General features: G+C 47.7%; 1 protein-coding gene across 1 annotated transcript in view; it reads right to left on the bottom strand.

The window, feature by feature from the left end:
* LOC108545796 (dystrophin, isoforms A/C/F/G/H) overlaps nt 1-20,901 on the bottom strand; it is a 460,097-nt gene that overhangs the window by 71,210 nt on the left and 367,986 nt on the right. Inside the window, exon 41 of the mRNA XM_017897579.1 lies at nt 6,971-7,115. Coding sequence (XP_017753068.1) covers nt 6,971-7,115 — 145 coding nt within the window. The remainder of the gene's footprint in view (nt 1-6,970; nt 7,116-20,901) is intronic.

Raw genomic sequence — 20,901 nt, forward strand, 5'->3', positions numbered from 1 at the left:
AGATGAAATCGATGGAAATCTATCAAGACCGCAGATCGGTATTAACCCTTTGCACTCGACCTCTCAGTCGCCATTTAATCGGATTCTAAAGACGAATGTTAATTAACATATCAAATTTACAATTACCCGAAGATGCATGGAATATCGAAGTAAAATAATTCTACGTCTTAAATTGCATGCGATTTCTTATTTATTGCATATTTCTTATGGCAGAAAGTCTTCGAATTACTATTTTCGAAAAGATCACCGAATGCAAAGGGTTAATCCTCGATGAAATCCGGGCCCAAACAGACCATACTACTGTTATGGAAGTAAACTCTAATTCCTTGTCCTCTTATAAATATTATAAATATATTATATTTTATAATAAACGAGTTTCAAAACTATATTTAGAAAAATGTTCTGTTCACGTGTCTGACTCGTGATATTCACGTTTGGCCCGACTGCCTGTCCACGAGTGTGGCACGTGATATTCACGTTTGGCCCGACTACCTGTCCACGAATGTGGCACGTGATATTCACGTATGGACCAAAATCTCCATCACGAGTGAGACTCGTGAAACTACGGGAAGGGGTTAAAATGAGGATTCGTAAGCGGAGAGGATACGTATGTAAATAGCGGACGAAGAGGTTGCTCGCAGGAATAAGGTCGATTCATTAGCCACGAAATCGAGAGCAACCGAGGCGTCGTTCGTTCAATTGAGCCACTAGGACGTTTTCTAATTGGCCATGTCGAGATAATCGTCTTATCGAATTGGTTATCGGAATGACGGGTTAATTACGCGGGGTGCCTCGTGGCAACGCATTCAGAGAGCCGATCTCAGCGTCGAGGATCCTCCGCTATTGACGCTGGCGTCTGTTTCGCGTTATCTACGAGATCGTTAAAAAGCTTAATGCTCGTTTCATTTCTGCGCAGCCTGTGAACGCCCGGCTCGCTCTTCGGAATCTACGTATAAGTAGAAAATAGGCCACCTTTATAGGCACTTAAAGTTATTTCCAGAATCCTAACGAGCAAGAGTTGGCGAGTGCGAATAGTCGATTTCGAGGGAACTCATACACCACGATTCTTGGAAACTACGCTCCTGCTTTGTTAGTTTAGACCGTGCGGTTTCTCCAAGGATCCGATAATTTTCCCGAATGGGGGGTATCCGAACACACGGTGTATTCGCTACTGCGTGTGACAAATGGACGAAGGAAGCAGGCTGACAATTGTATTTGTTAAGGTGTTATAATTTAAGGAAATAGTGGAAAAACTATATAGATGTTTATTAACCCTTTGCGCTCCACGATTTTTGGCTAAAGAAGAGTAAAAGTTTGAAGATTTTCTGCTATAATGTGGACGATACTTTCTTGAGCAGTAAATAAGGAATAGTATAATAGTTGACACGTAGAATTATTTGATTTCGATACTTCGCACGCCGTTGCTTTATCTTAAATTTCACATATTAATTAATACCGATCTTCGAAATTTTATTTAATGGCGACTGCAGGGCGCCTGTCGAGTGCGAAGGGTTAACACTATAGCATCCAGTGACACCATGTTGGTGTCATGCGAAAACTATCGGGCAAATCCCGGTGACTCCACGTTGGTATCACGCGAAAATGACGAGTTAGTCCTACCGACCCCAAATGAAAGAATCCTGATTAGACGCGTGGACGACATAGTGTTAAATAAACGAATGGACAGAACTATTTAGACCCACGCAGGTCAAAGATGTTAAAAACACAGTTTCCAACCACAAAACAATAACACTGCGATTCTAAAAATCCAACACTACTTACAACCTAATCCAGTATTACTTCATCCACCATCAAAAATCAGAATAATCCAAATCTGCTACCATGTTTGACCAAGCAAAAGTTCTCATAAGAGACAAAACGCAAGGGAAAGGATTACCTCCACATCGATAGGATGTAGAGTTTCCTTTAGTATTTAATTTCTACTACAACAATATTAACCCTTTGCACTCGACAATTTTTTGGCTAGGGAAGAGTAGAAATTCAAAGATTCTCTACTAAAAAACTGACGATACCTTTTTGAGCAGTAAATAAAGAATTGTATAATAAGAGAATTGTAGAATTATTTAATTTCGATACCTCGCACACTGTTACATTACATTAAATTTGATATACTAATTAATATCGATCTTGCAAATTTTATGAAATGGTGATTGAAGCTCACCTCTCGAGTGCAAAGGGTTAAAATTATATTTTCTACGAAGACTTGGAACCGGATGAACGCCCCTCTCCATTATTATTTCCAGACAATTTTGGAATCGGTCAAAAATCGTGCCCGAATTTCGCGTTACTATATTGTTCAGAGTTTTACAATATGTTTCACTTACGGAACTCTCTGTGGCTTCTGTAGGCGATGTTTGAAGAGACTGCCATAGTTAGAGGACATTGCAACTGGCACGTTGCTAACACTTAATATGTACTAGCTACGAGACGGTTAATCGAAGAATGTCGAAGGACGTGGAACATTCTCGAGGAAGAGGAGCGTTAATAACATAACGTCTTAAATATTTCTGCCTGCGGCACTCTGTGGTTCCCACGGGTAGGCGACACGCGGCGACTGGTATGCGTAGAATTTCCGGTTGTTTACGTTCTAGGATTAACTCGCTACGCCTACTGGTGATAAGACGGTTAGTCGAAGGCCGTCGAAGCATGTCGAACCTTCTCGAGGAAGAGGACCGACAATAACACAACGACGTTTCCCATACTTTCGGTTGACGCAGCTCTCTGTCGCTCCCGCGGGCAATGTTCTGAACGACCGTCGCACAGGTAGGCGACACGTGGCGACTGGTACCGCGCAGAGTTTCCGAGCGTTTACGTTTCGGGATTAACTCGCTTAAGAGTATCGGCAGGCAGTTGGTCGAAGGCGGCCGAACCTTCTAGTGCTACAGTAGTTCAGTGTAGTGTGGAATAGTGATATCCCTTACGGAGGAACGTGTTTCAACCCGGATACAGCATTCTTCCACGACCAGTGCACACCGCGAAGCCTACGTCGCATCTACAGGTAGGAAATAAAATTAATTAAGTAGAAATAAACACCGTTCAGTCCCGAGGCTCGTGCAATCGCGCACTGTCTCCGGTATCGCGAAAATAAATCTGCGAAACACTTCGCGAAGGGGTAAAAAATAGTCGCGACGCGTCTCTCGATGGACTTTTCGCGTCGCTTGAATTTTTCCACGGGCGTACAATTAATTCCCGATAATTCGAGGAATATCGGTAATTAAAGGAATTGCAATTTGCCGGAACGGCCGGGCGAACGGCGGCTGTATGCCGCGCCGGATCGATACGCTCGTTGAAATCAATTCCGCGCCGCGATAATCGTCGTTCCGTGGCCCGATAATCGCCTAACCGTCGCGGCTATTCCTTTTTGTTGCTCGCTCGATCGATTTCGCGCGGAGCGATCCGAAGGTGGATCGTAACGCGGAACGAGGAGCAGTGGTTTACGAGGAAACCGCGTTCCGCGTATGCGCGATCCGCGCGAGTCGTTTCGATTTCACGCACGGACACGCCGCGGCGATCCGCTGCGTGCGGCGCGAGTCGTTGCCGGCTTATCGATGCCGAGCCACCCTCGATCGTCTAACGAATTCGATTCACGGAGCAGCTACACACCCGGGACGCGCCGCGTTTCTAGATGACGCGCTGTTTCGCGCGACATATTTGTTGCTCGGCTCGTTTTGAAATATGAACCGGGATATTTGGATGATTTATCGACGAGGAGGCGGCCGAGGAGGCGCTCGTTCGGCTGTCCGCGTGTGGATTTTAGATAATGAATTGCTGCGTATGAATGCCGGTTAATGCGTGGCGCATAATGTATCGTGCATTATGCGTTGCACTTAATGAATAGTATATGACGAATTCTGGATACGTGGCGATACACCGTGCACGCTCGATTATTCAGCATCCACGGTGCAAAATGCAAAGTGCAAAGTGCACACAGTGCGGGATACATTGTGCGTGTTGCACGGTGTGCGTGCTGCATTATGCAGGCTGTATGGTGCAGGGTGCACCGTGCAGGCTGTATTGTGCGGGCTGCATTGTGCATGGTGTGGAGACCATGGTGGATGGTGCAGGGTGTATCGCGCGGGGTCCACTGGATGGTGTAGAGGGTGTTGCATAGTGCGTGCTACGTTCTGCTGCACTGTTACGCGTACCTCAACTGTTACCAAGTGTGGTAGAAGCGTGCTCTTGACGCTCTATGCTACGATTTTAGTAGGGAAAATTAGGTATCCAAGAGATATTTAGTTTTAGCCATTGTACAGGGTGTCTCGTATGGATTCTATACACCGAAACCGAGAAGGTGCCAAGAGGCTACGAGACACCCTGTAAATATCTACTCTGCTCGCGATGAGGTTGTACAAAAATTTTGGCATTTGCAAATGATCGTGATGAGATAGGTTGGTGATTGCATCGTAGCATAGACATTAACCCTTATCGGTCGTAAGTCACCTCTCGTGTGACAACAGTACTTTGTCGCTGCGGTCACGTTGGAGTGATAAGACGGAAATCTTTCGCGTATTAACTGAAACCAGCTACAACCTAGTGAAAGTCACTAACAAAAAGCTAGGGTCCGATAAGGGTTGAGAATGTAATTAGGTATCGCGTGAGGAATTGCACGGATATATATGAACCGTGATTTACAACCCGAAAGACCTACAGGGATGCTCGAGCCACCTTTTGATTAATCTTTCAACAAGTGCACGTTCAGCCGGGATGAAAACGAGCTATTCGCGAGACCGCAGTCTTACACAGGGTCGCAACGGCAGGTGACGCCTCATAATTTGCATAAATTATTGCGTCGCATCGCTCGTTTATGCGCAATTATTTGTGTGCGAATTAGAACGCCATTCGTGGAGCCATTCCGTTGAAATTCCGGCATTACGTTGCCCACTATATTGTTAAACTACTATCCAGTAGCGGGGAGTTCCGTTGGATTTACTCTTGGCACGGTCATTAGTCGGCTGCATTTGCGTTTCCCTTGGGTTTTCTCGCGGTGGCGTTAGTTGGCGACTTAAAATTACGCGCTCGTCCCCGACGAAATACTCGAATTCCGTAAAACTGCGCTATTTTCCACGGAACTCGCAGTTGCGTCCCGGTTCCGGAAGATCCAAGAAATGGCGGCGCGTAACGCGATTGAAAGCGGAATCTAAAATCGATGGACAAAACGACGAGTCGGACCGTTCTCGCGAACAACCGGGCAAACAATTACGCGCAAACACCGGGAACAATCAAATTTTCTCGTTTCACAGTGGAGCAACTGCTCCAGAGGCGATCCGGTATTTCGAGAATAACCCGGTGTGTACAGACGGCACACGTGTTGCAGCTGCACATCGTCGCGACGCGAACCACGTCGAGCGGAAGACACGAGACGAGTACACCGATCGCAGGATTCGGGACCGTCGCGTTCGATAATTTCGAATTTAAAGTCGAACAGTGCCGATCCGAGGATAATTTACATTTTCGTTAATTCGCGATTCGAAACTTGAAATTCGCAACGTCAAAACACCAGGCTCGAAATTCGAAATTTTCAAGTTTAAATATCGAAACTACAAACTTGAAATCGTTTGCCACGGACCGGAAGTTTGCGCTGTGCGCGAGTCTCTTTTGAATTTCATGCATGGCAAATGTGACATCGCTGTGTCACGTATCCCTGAAACTCGCTTATTGTTCGTACCACCTGTACGATACTGCGATCTTTTTGCCCGTCCCCGTTTGGTCGACCCTGTGTACCGACCGAACTAACTGATATCCGCGTGGAATACATTACGCTTTGAAACCGTGGGCTAACAGTTGACGACGTTGGCTTTCGCATGCACGAAATTCTTTGTCACATGCCCGGTATTTTAACGATACACCGTGTCCATACACCTGTGAAACGTTTCGGCACGAACGTAGTCCTCGTCCCCCTTGCAGAATCAAAGGGCCACGTCAAATATTATCCATTATATACACCGGCAAATGCAAACCTTTCCACGTAATCGTTCCCAGGCTAACGCTCGTGTCCTCCAGTTTGCAACCCTCCTATTCGACAACCGTAACCGACACTAGTCACCCTCCCACCCTGCATCAATCTCAAAATACACGCTCATCAATCAGTTCTCTGCCGGAATCTCTCTCGATCCCGCGCTTCAATTTGCCCCGGGAAACCAGCCTGCTAAACCATCCGCCGCGACTTACTTTATCGCCTACGGTAATTAGCAGTCTGCCGTTCGCGGCCAATCGATACTGTCTCGGTTCCAGCTTATTTATTCGCCCGCGTAATCGGTCGGCCTCGTTAAGCCGGATATTCGCCGATTGAAAACGCCGCTACGCGCGCGCCTAGGTGTCTCGGAACTCTTGTCCCGGATTAATATCCGGCCGATTAGGGGTGGGCTCGCGATAAGTAGCGGCGCAGGTGTCGCCCGTCGATGACTGTTCGTGATCGGGATCGCGGTACATGCACCTTATCATCCCTGTACACTCGCGGCGCGGTAACATGCACGTTCTAATCTGGATTAGTCCGAGCTAGTCCGTCTTTGTGCGTGGAAACTGGGACGTCGGGGGTTGGCCAGGCCTCCGACAACCCCCTCCGGCCGACGACGCGTGCCCCTGCTCGTCGGTGTCCACGCACACACGCCGCCCTAATTGCGTCATTTTCGTGTAATCCAGTCCATTCCAGTAGGTTACGGGGCACGCTTCGAGGTACACGAGCCTATTTGCCCGGGACAAGATTGCTCGGGGGTTGGGCCGGATTTCAAGGTGAACCGGAACGTCGTTCGATGCTCGGGACAAACGACGAGTAATTTCTTATTCCGCTCGCCTAATTGCACCCGAGGTTTTGTTTCCGCTCGCGCAATTAGGGCTCGGGGGGATCTTAGGACTGGATTTGGCAGGGACAGAGAGGGATTCCGAGCTTTTGGACGATGATACAAGTTTTGGGATTCGGAATACGGGAAACGGAAAGCCTCGTGGAACTTACTTCTTGCTTCTGCAAGGCGGCTACATCTCCGCAGACGGGGCCCAAGCCGGTGAGTTCCGTGTCTTTCCTGATCACCCACTCGATCAGCTCGCGCAGAGACAACAGAAGAGCGTTCCAGTGTTCCGTATTGCTCTCCAATCGATTTCTGTGGAGAAGAAAAAAGAAATAATAGAATACAGGGAAATCGTGAAAATTGTTCGCTTCGAAAGAATTTCGGTGATATCGGAATGGAAACCCGAGACAAAAACACGCGACTCCGCAGGGTGGCGTCCATTAGGAGCGGAGTCGCGCAGACTGTGCGCGACTTACACGCCAGCTGTGAGAACGCATACGTCTGGCCGTAAATACTGATAAGGGATGGGTGGAGACGCGTCACGGGGCAAAGAAATATTTATTCTCCGGAGAAAGTGAAAGAGAGCGAGGAAATGAAAGAGGCCGGTGATGAATGAGGAGGAGAGGGACGCGCGCGTGGGTGGAATGCAAGAAAAGCGTAGAGAGGTTGCGACAGGAGTGGGCGATATTCAAGGTGAACTATGAGAATGAAAAAGAAGCAACGATGAATGGAAGGAACGAGAGAGACAGAGAGAGAGAGAGAGAGATCTCGAAAATGTCGTTCGGGAAGAAGAAGCAAGCCGGAAAGCGCGAGAGGAAACGCGATTAAGGGTAACGCGTGTAGGAGGCAGAGCGAGATGAAGGAATTATCCGTAAAAAGAGAGCTAATGCACCTGTTTACTTTGCACTGTAGCCCGAGACCAATCAAAAGTGAGAAACACTCGAGACAGATTTAACAAGGGGGAAAGAACGAGGGAAACTTATCGAATGGAAAAAGTTGCAGTCGAGCGGGGGACAGGAAGAAAAATGAACGTTGACATAAGTACCCGAGCAAGAAGGAGCAGAAGTAGAAGGGAGGAGAAAAAGAAGGAGAAGCGAGGAATAAAGTGGCGGTTATTGTAGTTGACGGAACGTAAGGGACGGGCGAAATAGGCGGCCGGAATGAATAAGAAGAGAATAAGGGGGGAATAAGAGGGGAATAAGAAGAGAAAGGAGGAAATAGAAGGGATTGAAAGGGGGCGAAGATCGAAGGATGAGAGAGGTAGGTGGCTGGAAAGAGCAGGGCAGGAAAGATGGCGCTCGGGATTTAGATTTATATTCCGCCATTGTTGTACCGTCGTCGACTGGAGCAGCCTCTCACACCCTTAACAACCAACTCCTGTCTTCTCATCCCCGTCGCGTACAACCCTCCTTTTCATCCACCAAAGCCGCGGACCCGTCGTCTGGTATCGCGAAGGAACAGACCCGCGGCCGGATATATTGCAGTTATTGTAACGTCGATGAAAGTCCTGCGGAATTCCGCGAGGTAGCTGTATACTTCCGGCGATCCGACCGTCTGTATGTACATATCTATGTACGTATATATGTATCACGTCGAAAGGTATTGTGCCTTCTTCTCCCGCGAGATAAGGATGCCGGGATATATCGTCCGGGCCGCGCTGAATACCCCTAAGAAGGATAGTTTCGACTGTGTTTTCCCTTTTCCCGTCCACCTAAGACGGATCGCGAACAGAAATTTGACCGATGCGAATTTATCTGAACGTTGAACAGGACGCCGCTGAAAAGCGGCCATTATTCCGAGATCGATGCTTTTAGTTTCTCCACGCCGGTTTTGCTCCTTTTGCCACTTTCAAGATGGAGCCCCGTCTTTATCGATATCGCGTTGATAGGATTTGTGTCCCGGACAAAGAGGTTTCTTGTTTGATCGGTTAAGTTAAGTCGGGGTTGAAACGCTCGGTGATCAATGGGGAGCAACCGTCGGTCGTTACAAAAAGAAATTCCACCGTTCCGGACTCGATAATTCCACGGATTATTACCTATCCAAACTTCGCTACCCATTTAAAGATTTCATCGACCACTCCGATATCAAACCGACCCATTTCCCGATCCTTCGTAAACAAACTAACCGCGTCATCGGTTCAGACGATTCCACGAACCCCGATCGCCGGGAGGCGGGAAGAATTCGCAAAAACTGGGGGTGTTGATTTTCTCCGGGCGATCCTTCCGCCGGAAACAAACAGCCGCTCGCTCCGGAGGATCGATAGCGACGATGTCGGCTGTTTAATCGACGCGGTCGCCGAACGATTAATTGCTCCAAGTTCGGTGCAGCCTGATTACCACGGGGTGCGAGCGAGAATCACGGGGATGAAAGAGGGAGGGCGCGAGATGGAGCGAGAAGACCGGAACGGGGGTTCGTAGTAACCCAGCAGCACGAACGTTCCTCAGGGTTAATGGAACATCAACGTAATCCGCGTTTGCGTTGGAACATTTCAGTCACGAAAAATAGTTTCGGGCAACGTCCATTTGCCCGTTCGTCTTACGACTGCCACGAACAGGAGGGACCTTTAACATAGATGGTATACTTCACGTTCGTGCGATCGCATTTCAATTGGACGGGTCCACGAACACCGGCCCGTGTCCCGTGGATATACCTTGAATACACTCCTTTTACTCGATCTTTGCGACGTACCGACCCTAATGTAACATAAATCACTAAGAAATTCTGCCGGCGAACAGCAGCCGGCAGGAAAACGTTTTCTATTCCGCTGCAAGCGAGCGGAATTCTTTCGGGAGGCCATCGCACGCGCGATAATTTACTTTCCCGTTCGACCCGTCGCGAAATATCGGCCACGCCGTCACGTCTGTGTATTTTCTCGCGTTACGGCCGATTCTATTATATTAACGTCCCGAGGAAAAAGGGGGGAAAAAAGGAAGAAAATATTTCCAGGTCTTTTCGCGAGCTTCGTTCTTGGTATATCGCACATGGTCGAAAATTCGTACGACACCGAGTCTGATCGGCTGTTCCCATCGAATCCTCGACTAGTCGGAGTCGAGGATCGCAAATCACGATGACAGAAATTCTAGAGACTGGAAAACAATTTCCAACAGATTTCCCGATTGCACCCGCTCTGCAAACCGGGGGAAATATCGACGCGGCCTGGAAATTTAAAAAGGACGACGGGGATAAAGAGTCGGATTGGATTAGGGAACTTGGAACGATAACGCGGCACGGGGCACGGAACTTTTGATTACGGCTCGATGTTGCGCGCGAGAGGACATTCGGAATAATTAAAACGACGAAACGGACGCGGCGGGTGGCAACAAAATGTCCTGGACGAGGCACGGACCGGCCATCAGACCGATTTCAGATAAGCCGGTGCACGCCATCGGGGGCGTCGAATTTTCATTTTTTTTTCCACCCCTGCCATCTCTTTTTCCCACCCTCGCCCCCCTCGCCGCCGACTTTCGCCCATTTCTCTCTCCCTTCTTTTTTTCTCGTGGAATCTCCAGTCGAGAGCGTCGCACACCTAATCTCCGGCATTAACGAGCTCTATTAAAAAAAATTTTTGTCACACGCGTTCCCCTAAATCTCCGCGTCGTGTTTCCACGAGAGGGGACACCGTTCATCCCCGTTGGGACCGAACGGAGAACCGGCTCGTGGAAAGACGAGGGTGACGAGAATTGAAAGAGGCGGATAATGGGAACTCGAATGAAAAATCGATGTACCCTTGGAAATTCCTCGTAGTTATTTGACACGTAGTTCGTTATTAACAACGTTCTTGCATGCGAGATGTCTCGCATACCCGGGCTTGAATATGGAGAGGCCGATGGAAGGAACTGGGACGAGTTCGTGCGACTTATATAGGCGACAATAGTCCACGGTTTAATAAGATCCAGCCACCTTCGGCCATGATTTTTTCTTAAATTATATTTTCATAAATGCAACTGCGTCGCGCGAGTATATTAACTGCCGCCTCGGCGGAAACGTGTTATATATTTTTGAAATTTAAATTGATTTCTTTCTCCCGCGGGTGGTTTTAGGAGGATTTAAAAAATGTAAATTGAGTCTGGAAATGTGGGAATTGGATTTTGAAATGTAGGTATCGCCGCATTGGTCTCGCGAGGGCAAAGCGTTTCACGGGAATAGATACACCTTCGTTAAAGTAATCTTTCGGTGGCAATTTAGATGGGGTGCAATTTAAGAATTTACAGAGGCCCTTGAATCCAATCAACTTTGGGAAAATACCTCGAGATACTCCGCGAAATGGGCAAACTCGTTTATGACGTTTCCCAAACACCTGTGGAAATTCACGAGATTTCGGAATAATTTACAATGCGAATTAAAAGTTTGCGCAGATTCCATCCGTTATATCGCTCGCAGCTTAAGTCAAGCTCTCGAGTGTTCGCATAACGGCAGCAATGAATTTAAAAAGGAAAAGAAAAGGTGAAAAGAAGAATTAAGACTCGTGCAAAGAGAGGATAAGCTGACAGTAGCGAGTTTTAATTCCAGTGGTTCGCGATAAAACAATCGAAAGGATCGATCTGTATCCGAATAGTCTTTTCAATATAACAGCTATAAACGCAGCATCCCCTTCTGTGCTGGAAAAAAGTATATAACTCTTCAATTATTCTCCCCCAGATCCTAAATACACAAATCCTGCGTCAACTGCAGCAAAAACTCGACCAAACTTCTAATCCCAGTTCACAACCCCCCGAAACCGCAACTCCATTCCACTCGACCCAAGAAACATCATTCTATTTCCTCGTCGAGTAGTATAATTCTCGGCCAACTTATTTTCATATCCCGTTCTATTTCGCTATATCTCGATCCAACCCCTACTCGAGTTTCATCCACGATTCCCGACAAATAACTTCGAAATCTCGCACATCCCCGGACTCTTAGCCATTCTCCTTTACATTGGTATTCCAATACCAATTTCCACTCGATTCTCCCTATTCGGCGAGCCACGTTTAGCCCTCGAAATTTTTCCCATTTATAATTCCCTTCTTCGACTCGCACCCCCCCAGTCACCTCTCGGTCCTCGAAGCGTAATTTTCGACGCTGCATTTCGGGGCACCGTGGAAACCAACTCGCACCCCGTGCTCGAGGAAAAGACTCGAGCAGGAAGAGGGGGGTAAATCACTGCGATTCGCATCCCCTCAGTCACCTTTCGGTCCTCGAAGCGTAATTTTCGAGACTGCATTTCGGGGCACCGTGGAAACCAACTCGCACCCCTTCAGTCACCTCTCGGTCCTCGAAGCGTAACTTTCGGGACTGCATTTCGGGGCACCGTGGAAACCAACTCGCGCCCCCTCAGTCACCTCTCGGTCCTTAAAGCGTAATTTTCGGGACTGCATTTCGGGGCACCGTGGAAACCAACTCGCACCCCGTGATCGAGGAAAAGACACGAGCAGAAAAAGAGGGGCAAATCACTGCGATTCGCACCCCCCAGTCACCTCTCGGTCTACGAAGCGCAATTTTTTAGACTGCGTTTCTGGGCACCGTGGAAACCAACTCGTACCCCGTGCTCGAGAAGAAGATTCGAGAAGGAAGAGAGGGGTACTAGACCAACGCGACTCGCAGTCCCCCTTCCTCCCAGTCACCTCACGGCCGTCGAAGCTCAATTTTGGAAACTGCTTTCCGGGGCACCGTGGAAACCAACTCGTACCCCGTGTTCGAGAAGAAGATTCGAGCAGGAAGAGAGGGGTAGTAGAGCAACGCGATCTCGCGAGCCCATTGACAGACCGCGGAGCAGACGTGCCAGTAATCGACTCTTCTCGCAGAGAAGCGGAAGAGACGATGACAGAGGAGGCAGAGGTCTGCTCGACAAAGCCTTTTGATCTATCACCTCGTCGCTGCCGGTTCTTCCCCGGCGTTTTCCATCGAGACTCCTCGTGGTTCCCTACCCGCTCTGCCGGTTAACGCGATAAAGTCGGCAAATGGAATTGCCGCGAACGGGCGGAGCGTTATAATTCAACTCCAGGGAACAATTTACCGGCACAATTCCAATCTGGGCAAGGTCGAGCCAGCGCCGCGCAAAACCGATCCAAACTTCCGCGATAAACAACAACGACGCGAGCGTACGCGTCCTGGCCCCGCGAATGTCCGCCCGGCGCCACTTCCGGTTACCCCGGGGACCACCAGCGAACTTTCTTCGAACCCGCTGATCGCTCTCTTACGTATCTTTGCGTCGTCGAATTTCGTTTACCTTCTTCCCTGCCACCTCGTAGCTTCGTCCTCTGCTCTAACTATGTTTCGGATAAATCTTCGTTTCTGGCGTTAAGCTGATATTTTCACGTAGTATCGTAGAACGTCGGAAGCGTAATTTAGAAAAGGTTGCTCGGTATATACCGTCAGAAGTTTTGGGCAGAGTCTCTTTAACACCTTGTACGTCTGGAAGGAACGTGAAGAATCGGTTATTCCGGACACCGTCACGTACCCCTGAGAGCATCCCCTCTTCAAAGGGCACACTCTCGTCGTAGTTAGTCCGTAGCATGCCACGTCGCGTCAAGATCTAACGAACCTCTTTTCTGCGAAGATATTTCGCGTGCTTCGGTGTTATTCTCTCTCGTCGAGCCTTCGCAACCGTGATATATTATTCAACTCCGTACGCTCAGATACGGAAAAGGAAACGGGGAATTAAACCCGAGAATCAAACGACGCGAAGGTGAATCAAACAAATTTCACGAGACACGCGATGCACCCGTATACACGGTGCAGAAATATTAAACGTCGATTCGTAAACGACCTTCGCGGTCTGCAATTCCAGTCACCTCTGTGAGCTTCATCAATCGCTGTCACTGTTAAACGCTTTTAATTTACGATCCCGCCACATCGTTTACGCCGACCATACGATTTCATGCCGCCCGAGTAAGTACGAATAGTTCTCATCGGGACGAAAAACAGCTGGTTTTTTCCATCAGCCTTCGTCGCTGCATTAGGGTCGTAAAATATGGCGGGGAACGCGGGAATCGCGGCATTTTATCGCGAGCTTTAAAATTTATATTTACACGGCCGCGGTCTATTTAATCGCTAACCGCGATACCCACAATTTTTCCAATTTCACGGCTCGCGTATCGGGCAAGGTAACTTTATTCCTCGCCAAGTTTTCCCGTGCAGCAGTTAGTTTCTTTTGATCGTCGACCGGCGGGTAGACCGAACGCGATCGAGGGGCGGTTCAACAGGCGCCGACCGAGCCAAGTTTAAATAAAATTAACCCCCGCGTCGCGCGCCCCCGTGTGGCCGCCACCGTCATAATGGCGGCGCAATCGTCGCGTTTTATGGTGTGCGACGTTATACGATAAACTTTCCTTCCGAAATCCGACTCTCGCTTTGCGCCCCCCTCCCATTCGATAATTACCCTCCTTTGCGCATTACCGTAAACACCAGGGAAAATTAGAGGGATTAAGTCCCGGCGATAAACGGAATCTCGAATATCGTTTAACGATACTCCAATCGATCTCGAATCGACTTTTGCGATCGTCGAAAATCTAACCTCTCGGATGGCGAAAGGGGATTCCATTGCTGGGAGAATGTACTTGGAAATTAAATTATCGCGTTGCAAATGGTGGAATTATAATGTTCGGTGCATGGTATTATTTATTTATTTATTTATTTATTGAAAGTCACGGGCAAAGCCATTTTTAGTAAAGTGGTATAAAGTATGCACACACCAAGTAGGAAAAGCTAGGTGCAACACTATACACCAAGTTGCAGATTCTGATTATAGAATCAGGTGGTGAGTGACTGTAAACGGAGATCATAAGGAGCAATGGATTTCTAGTGTGTCTTGTGGGAATATTAAAATTTAATAGGACTAAGAGCTCTGCACAGTTAATTTCACCATTAACACTTTAATGAACGCTCGCATAACACGCGTGTGATAGCTGGAACAACTGTTATTGTCCGCTCACACAACACGTGTGTGATGCACCGTTGATTAATAATTAATAATTATCGCTCAAAGGAAAAATATTAAATTTGCAGAGACTTTGTAGGTGGTGGTAAATAATAGAACTATTTGTTAGTAATAATAATAAAGAATTAACAATGTGTGGTGAAGATTAAGCATACGAATCTATATTGACTACAACTTAAGACTACAACTCAACTCAACGACACAATAACAACTCAGCTAGTTACAACTAATGGCTCATAACTAAAACACGACTAAGAACTCCTCTCAAGAACTCTTTTCCAATCACTCCTCACTAACCACTTCTGCCTTCTTTTATATCTTACCCAAAAACCATGACAAAACAACACGTGTGTGATGCTACCGTCGATTAATAATTAATAATTATCGCTCAAAGGAAAAATATTAAATTTGCAGAGACTTTGTAGGTGGTGGTAAATAATAGAACTATTTATTAGTAATAATAATAAAGAATTAACAATGTGTGGTGAAGATTAAGCATACGAATCTATATTGACTACAACTTAAGACTACAACTCAACTCAACGACACAATAACAACTCAGCTAGTTACAACTAATGGCTCATAACTAAAACACGACTAAGAACTCCTCTCAAGAACTCTTTTCCAATCACTCCTCACTAACCACTTCTGCCTTCTTTTATATCTTCCCCATAAACCATGACAAAATATGGTCATAATCATCATCATCAAAAAGTCCTGACGCATCGCCGGGGTTTTTCCGACCGACCTGGCCCTCGAACCCTCGGTGACTTTCTAAGCTAAAGTTACCTATACACGAGGTGGAAATCCTGCGATGCTACAAATTTGTTAAATTGTTATTGTTTTTTGTTTATTATGTATGTTCGCATGACTTTTTTAAATTAATTCTTCAAAAATATTGCCGACCCCTGGCAACGTTTGACTGCGTAAACGTGCGGCTATTAAACTGTTAATAATATTATGCAAGAAAGCAAGGTCTGAGATGAGTGTGCGAATTTCTAAAGTAGGTACATTAAGCCTGTCCAAAATGCCATTGTAATCGTGTTCGGTATTATGACGAAAGTCGAGCGAGCGGGGTGGTTTAGGACGATTTTCAGAATCGGCTTACGTTGCATTAATCTTGTACGCGAATATAGGCTTGCACGGTGAGGATTCGAGACGAGAGTGTCGAAGCGTTTTATAAATCCCGCACGCGAGAGATTAAGTTATTTTAACCGCGAAAAATAATAGCGTTGCTAGCGCAAATCAAACAATGTAGATGGGCTTCGTTTGTGGTCCGCATACCACGGGCCAAGCCAATAGAATTAGCCCCGTGTACGTTTGTTCCAGACTTTGTTCTGGGTTCAACGTAATTCGATAAGCTCCCGATTCATTTCGTCTCGAAACAATGGACCACCGACAGTATCTAAATTTTCTCGGACAGTGTCGTTCAAATAGCGCTCGAAATCACCTGGAACTCACCCTCTCGCTCGATTGGTCCCCGTCTTCGTTCGGCATAAATCGAAAAAAGAAAGGAAAAAGAAGAGGTGAATGCATGGAAAAGTACACTCGAACCGCGAGTCGAAACGAAATTTCGTCGTGCATTTCAAACAGTTTAAATCCGGCGAGTTACGAACTCTTGGAAACAGCGAATTAAGCGATGATTATTATTCATTTTGTGTACCATGAAAGACCAAATAGCTTGGAGCATCGACAAACCAAATCGAAAGTCAACACGCGCTCTCGCGATTAATCGTCTGAGCCTGACTCTCATTAGCGTGTACACCTGGACCGATATTTCGCCTTGAAGTGCGTTCCCTGGACCGGATTGCCGGCATTAGCAGCGTGGTATCGATTATACGACCGGTGAACGGGGGGTCGGGATCGATCTACCCCATCGGCGCCGGCGAAAGGTCGAATTCATTCGGATGGGTTTGCGGGCTTTTCTAATGAGAACGCAAATATCCCTGTTTACCGACATCCTTTCTGTCCGCGTTTAACTCGACACCACGGTAATTTGCCTTTACCCAATCGTCATCGACCGGGTTGATTTGTATCGACGATGGAATCGATAATCGGCCGGTCGGCCCGCGGACCGCGTTTTCTGTCCACGCGCGCCCGCTGTATTTATAATCCGACTAATTTATTGGAAGTCGTTTAATCGGACGATTAATGCGCGCCCAGACCGCGCTCCTCTCGCTGCTCGCTTTTTCCCTTATTTTTCCTCCCGTTTCTCATTTTTTATTCTCCCTTTTTCCTTTCACAGACACCGATGGATAATCCGGTAATCGAACGCCGATTAATTTCGTTGGAACGGTTAATCAGTCGCGCAGATTCTATCGCAGTCTTGGTAACGAAGACTCGAAGCCTGGATGCATTTCATTCGGCCAATTCGGTTAATTCGCGTGGTCAGAAAATGAACGATCAAAGTGCCGAAACGGGCAATCCTTCTAGTTGACTATGTATACGAATTTCGTAGCAGCAGGCTATTATAGCGATTTATGGAACGATTTTTCCTTAAAATTGAAAAGACAGCGAAAACTTTTCACCCCTCGCACAATGGCATGTGACAAAACTTCTGGCTGAAATCCAATCACGGCAGCAGTCTCTGCCTTGGACTGCGAGCATCGTGGAAGAAGAGTCTGGCGAAGAAAAGCAGCCCGGCGTACGGGCTTGCTTTTTCTCCCTCGTCTTTTCACCGGACGTTTTGAATATTGAATTAAAATCGCAAGATCGCGACGACCCAGTGACCGAACGTTGCTCTGGCCCCGGTGACGCGAACGTACCCTTTGTTCCGAGAGAAACTCATTTCAGATCTCCCTTTGAGCCATCGAGACCTCACCTCCAGGCAAAGAGCCATTCTTTCATTTTTTATCAACGCGAGCGCCTCGCGCTTTCCTTTTAAAGCTGCGCGCGCGTTTTCTTCTTAAGGCTCCAAGCACGCGGCACACGCCATTTTCTCGCGCGTTTTCATATCAGATCCGTGGCCGCGCGGAAAAATCACTCGAGATAAGGCCTTTAACGCGACTACGCGCCAGCAAGCGCCCCTCGAAGCATCCCCTCGAAGCATCCCCTCGAAGCATCCCCGGGGACGCGGGGCGTCCTTCGGTCAGGAAACAGGCACAATCTGCAGGGATTCCGGCGTCCTTACGATCTTTCATCACGCCTCGGGCCGGGAATGCGAGCCGATACGCCTCGAGGACACCGTTTCTCGAACCGCCATTTCCCTCGGAAGGCTCGTCTCCCAGATGGCCCCCTTTGTTCGCGCTAAAACCTCGTTCCTGGCAGTCGGCTTTGAACGCCGGAGATTTCACCTCGAACGAAGACGCGGCCTCTCGTTCTCTTTTCCTTCAGGCTGGAACGAGACGCGCGTTGTTTCGTTCACGACGAAGTTCGTCGACTTTGGTCCACCGGTGACGCGAATTTTCAACGGCGTCGGCTCTAGCAAGCCGGAAATTAGAATTCTCCGAGCGGTGTCGTCGGGCCATCTGGACCAATTCCACGCTCCACGGACCATCTTTTCTTCCTTCATCTTCTTTTTTCTCCTCCGTTCGTACAGTCAAACGTTTGTTATCGAATGTCAGTCATCGTCCGCGAATAATTTCGAGCCGATTGCGGCGAAAATTCCAATGCAAAAATAGCAATGGGACTATTCGCTGGAAAGTTCGTTCCTCGTTTAACGGCACGTCGATTAGAGCGTTCGATACTCGCTGGAAATTCATGCCGCGACTTCAAAGCGCCTTGACTCTCTCTCTGCCTCGCTCTCCTTCTCTCTTCGTTATTTAGAGAGCCGTCGTAATGGCAGCGAGCGTAATTCGGAACGATAATCCACGTAACAAATATAATTTCGACTAACGCCACTCTAACGCCATACCGATAATTTGAAATCGACGTCGGTCCAGAAGAGACCGTCCCAATTCATCGGCGGTCAGATTTGATTACAGATCAAATTAATCTATGCAGATTAAACGCTTACCGGCGGGTTCGAACTGCGAAACGCTTTTCCCCCGAATGACTCGAGCCGGCAGTTCGATTAAACGCTTACTCCCGTCCCTCCGACCGGCGATGAGTTACGGTTCTGCTTGGAATAACGAGTGCTTTAAATCGGAATTAATATGGGAGATTTATTAAGGAGACGCCGGTTCGAACGCGAGCAATAAATCGGCGCGCCGCGGCTCCTCGGATTTGCCAGCCGTGTATACCCGCAAGGATTTAGACTGGCTAAGTAAACCGCGGCTCCTATGTAATTCTAAGAGTATGTAGCGTCTGAGAGCGTAATCTCCCGGATCCCGTGTACACGCTGTGAACACCAACTGCTCGACGAGGTGAAACAAAAATCTCTTCGGTGCGTAACGACCGCGAACTTAAAAAGAATTAAAAAGAAACTTCCTCCACTAATCGCTCGAGGATGATCGTACCTCCTCGACGGAATAAAACAAAAATATTTTGAAATTAACCCGTTGCGTTCGACGAAAACAACTGATAGAGCCGATGGACTCACAAATGTGTGCAACGTAAACGCGTTGCCATGGCCGAGAAACGCATTTAACCTCTTGCATTATTTTCTGACTCGTGATGAAAATTTTAGGCCAAACTCGAATATCACGAGTGAGACTCGTGATCGACATTTCGGGCCAAACATGAATATCACGAGCCCGACTCGTGGTCGATATTTCGGACCAAACATGAATATCACGAGTCTAACTCGTGGTCTTAATCTCGGGCCAAGTATGAATATCTGTAATGAGATCGGGGCTATCTCGCACTCGGTCGTAAGACACCGTGTACGGACACTGCTTTTTTCGAGTTTCAGCGTAATGCAAGGGGTTAAATAGAAATGAGCACTGAGGTAGCTTTCAATGACTATCACTTCAGCGTCACGGTCTCAAATCAGCGGCACTTTTACTCAAAATCACTCCATCAGCAAAGGGTTAAAACAAAAATGTTTCGAAATTGAGAGAGAAAAATAGAGATACTCTGGAAAGAGTAGGATTCCTGGAAACACATCCGCACTGCTAATCATCCATCGGGCTAATCTTATCGCGCGCTACGTCCCGGCTTATCGCGAACAACGTCGTAACACGCTGAGCCAGTGCGGCCATCCGTATCCATCAGGATCGGCCGAAAACACTCGCACGCCTGGTCGGGCCGCGTTTACGACTGCCCCTATAAATTCGTATCGATTGCTGTCGCTGGAAGCGGTGCCAGGGGTGGCATCCCCGGCCGTAGGACACCGGCAAGGACACGGAGGACGGCTAAGTAAACCGGTCGGGTCGCATCTGGCTCGAACGGGACGTAATGCCCGGGAATATAGACGTCGTGGATACGCGGATACGCTTAGGCAAGGAGGAAGGTGCATTTAGCGGGCAGGAACGAGCCAGCCCGCGCGGGAAAACCGACAGCTCTTCCGGAGATTAACGCTAAGCCACACCTTATCATACTTTAAGCTGCTCCCGCTATCGTGCATCCGATACACCGCTGCAAACACGTAGCGGGGCCTGTACTCGTAATGAGTTACGACTGCTCCGAGACGGGAAGGAAGGAAGCCCCTGCCTGAGCGACAGCTTGATTTCGTTGCATCGGTGTATCGCTGTTAGGCTACCTGGTACAATACCGAGCTTGGTATTTCGTGGACCGTGGGGTGGGTGAAAATTTTACGTGGTAAGATTTGCATTTTATTTTGCAAATTTATTTCTCAAGTCTCATCGGGAGATAATTGCCATATGGTTTGTTCTTTGTATTCTTAACACGTTAAACGCCACGCCAGTCTCTATGGACCTTAAGTTCTGGCCTCACCGGTGCATACGGGTACGCATGACGGCTAACTGTGACGTAAACGGAACGCAACGTAAAACCAGCCACGGTGATCTTTAAACTGAAGCTTTGTTTATCGGGAATAAAAGTCACGCCGGTGGATAAAGCTTCATACTCCGAGTGTTACTGGGTAACATAAATCCGCGAAACGTATCGTTATTTATTTTAAAATGATAGGACGTATCACTGGTGTGAACGAAAAGTTGGTAAAAGGAGTCCTCTGACGAGGAACGTGTCAAACGATTGAACTGGAATCCCCGCTAACGGGGTGAGAAACGAGGATGAACGTTGGAGACGGTAATCGTTCATCGCTTTCTGACGCTTAAAGCTATCCGTTATCGCGATTCTTCATTTAGATCGAAATTGTGCTTGGATTTCTCCTTCGAT

Source organism: Eufriesea mexicana, unplaced genomic scaffold, assembly GCF_001483705.2.
Source record: "Eufriesea mexicana isolate 0111107269 unplaced genomic scaffold, ASM148370v2 scaffold549, whole genome shotgun sequence".
NCBI lineage: Eukaryota > Metazoa > Arthropoda > Insecta > Hymenoptera > Apidae > Eufriesea > Eufriesea mexicana.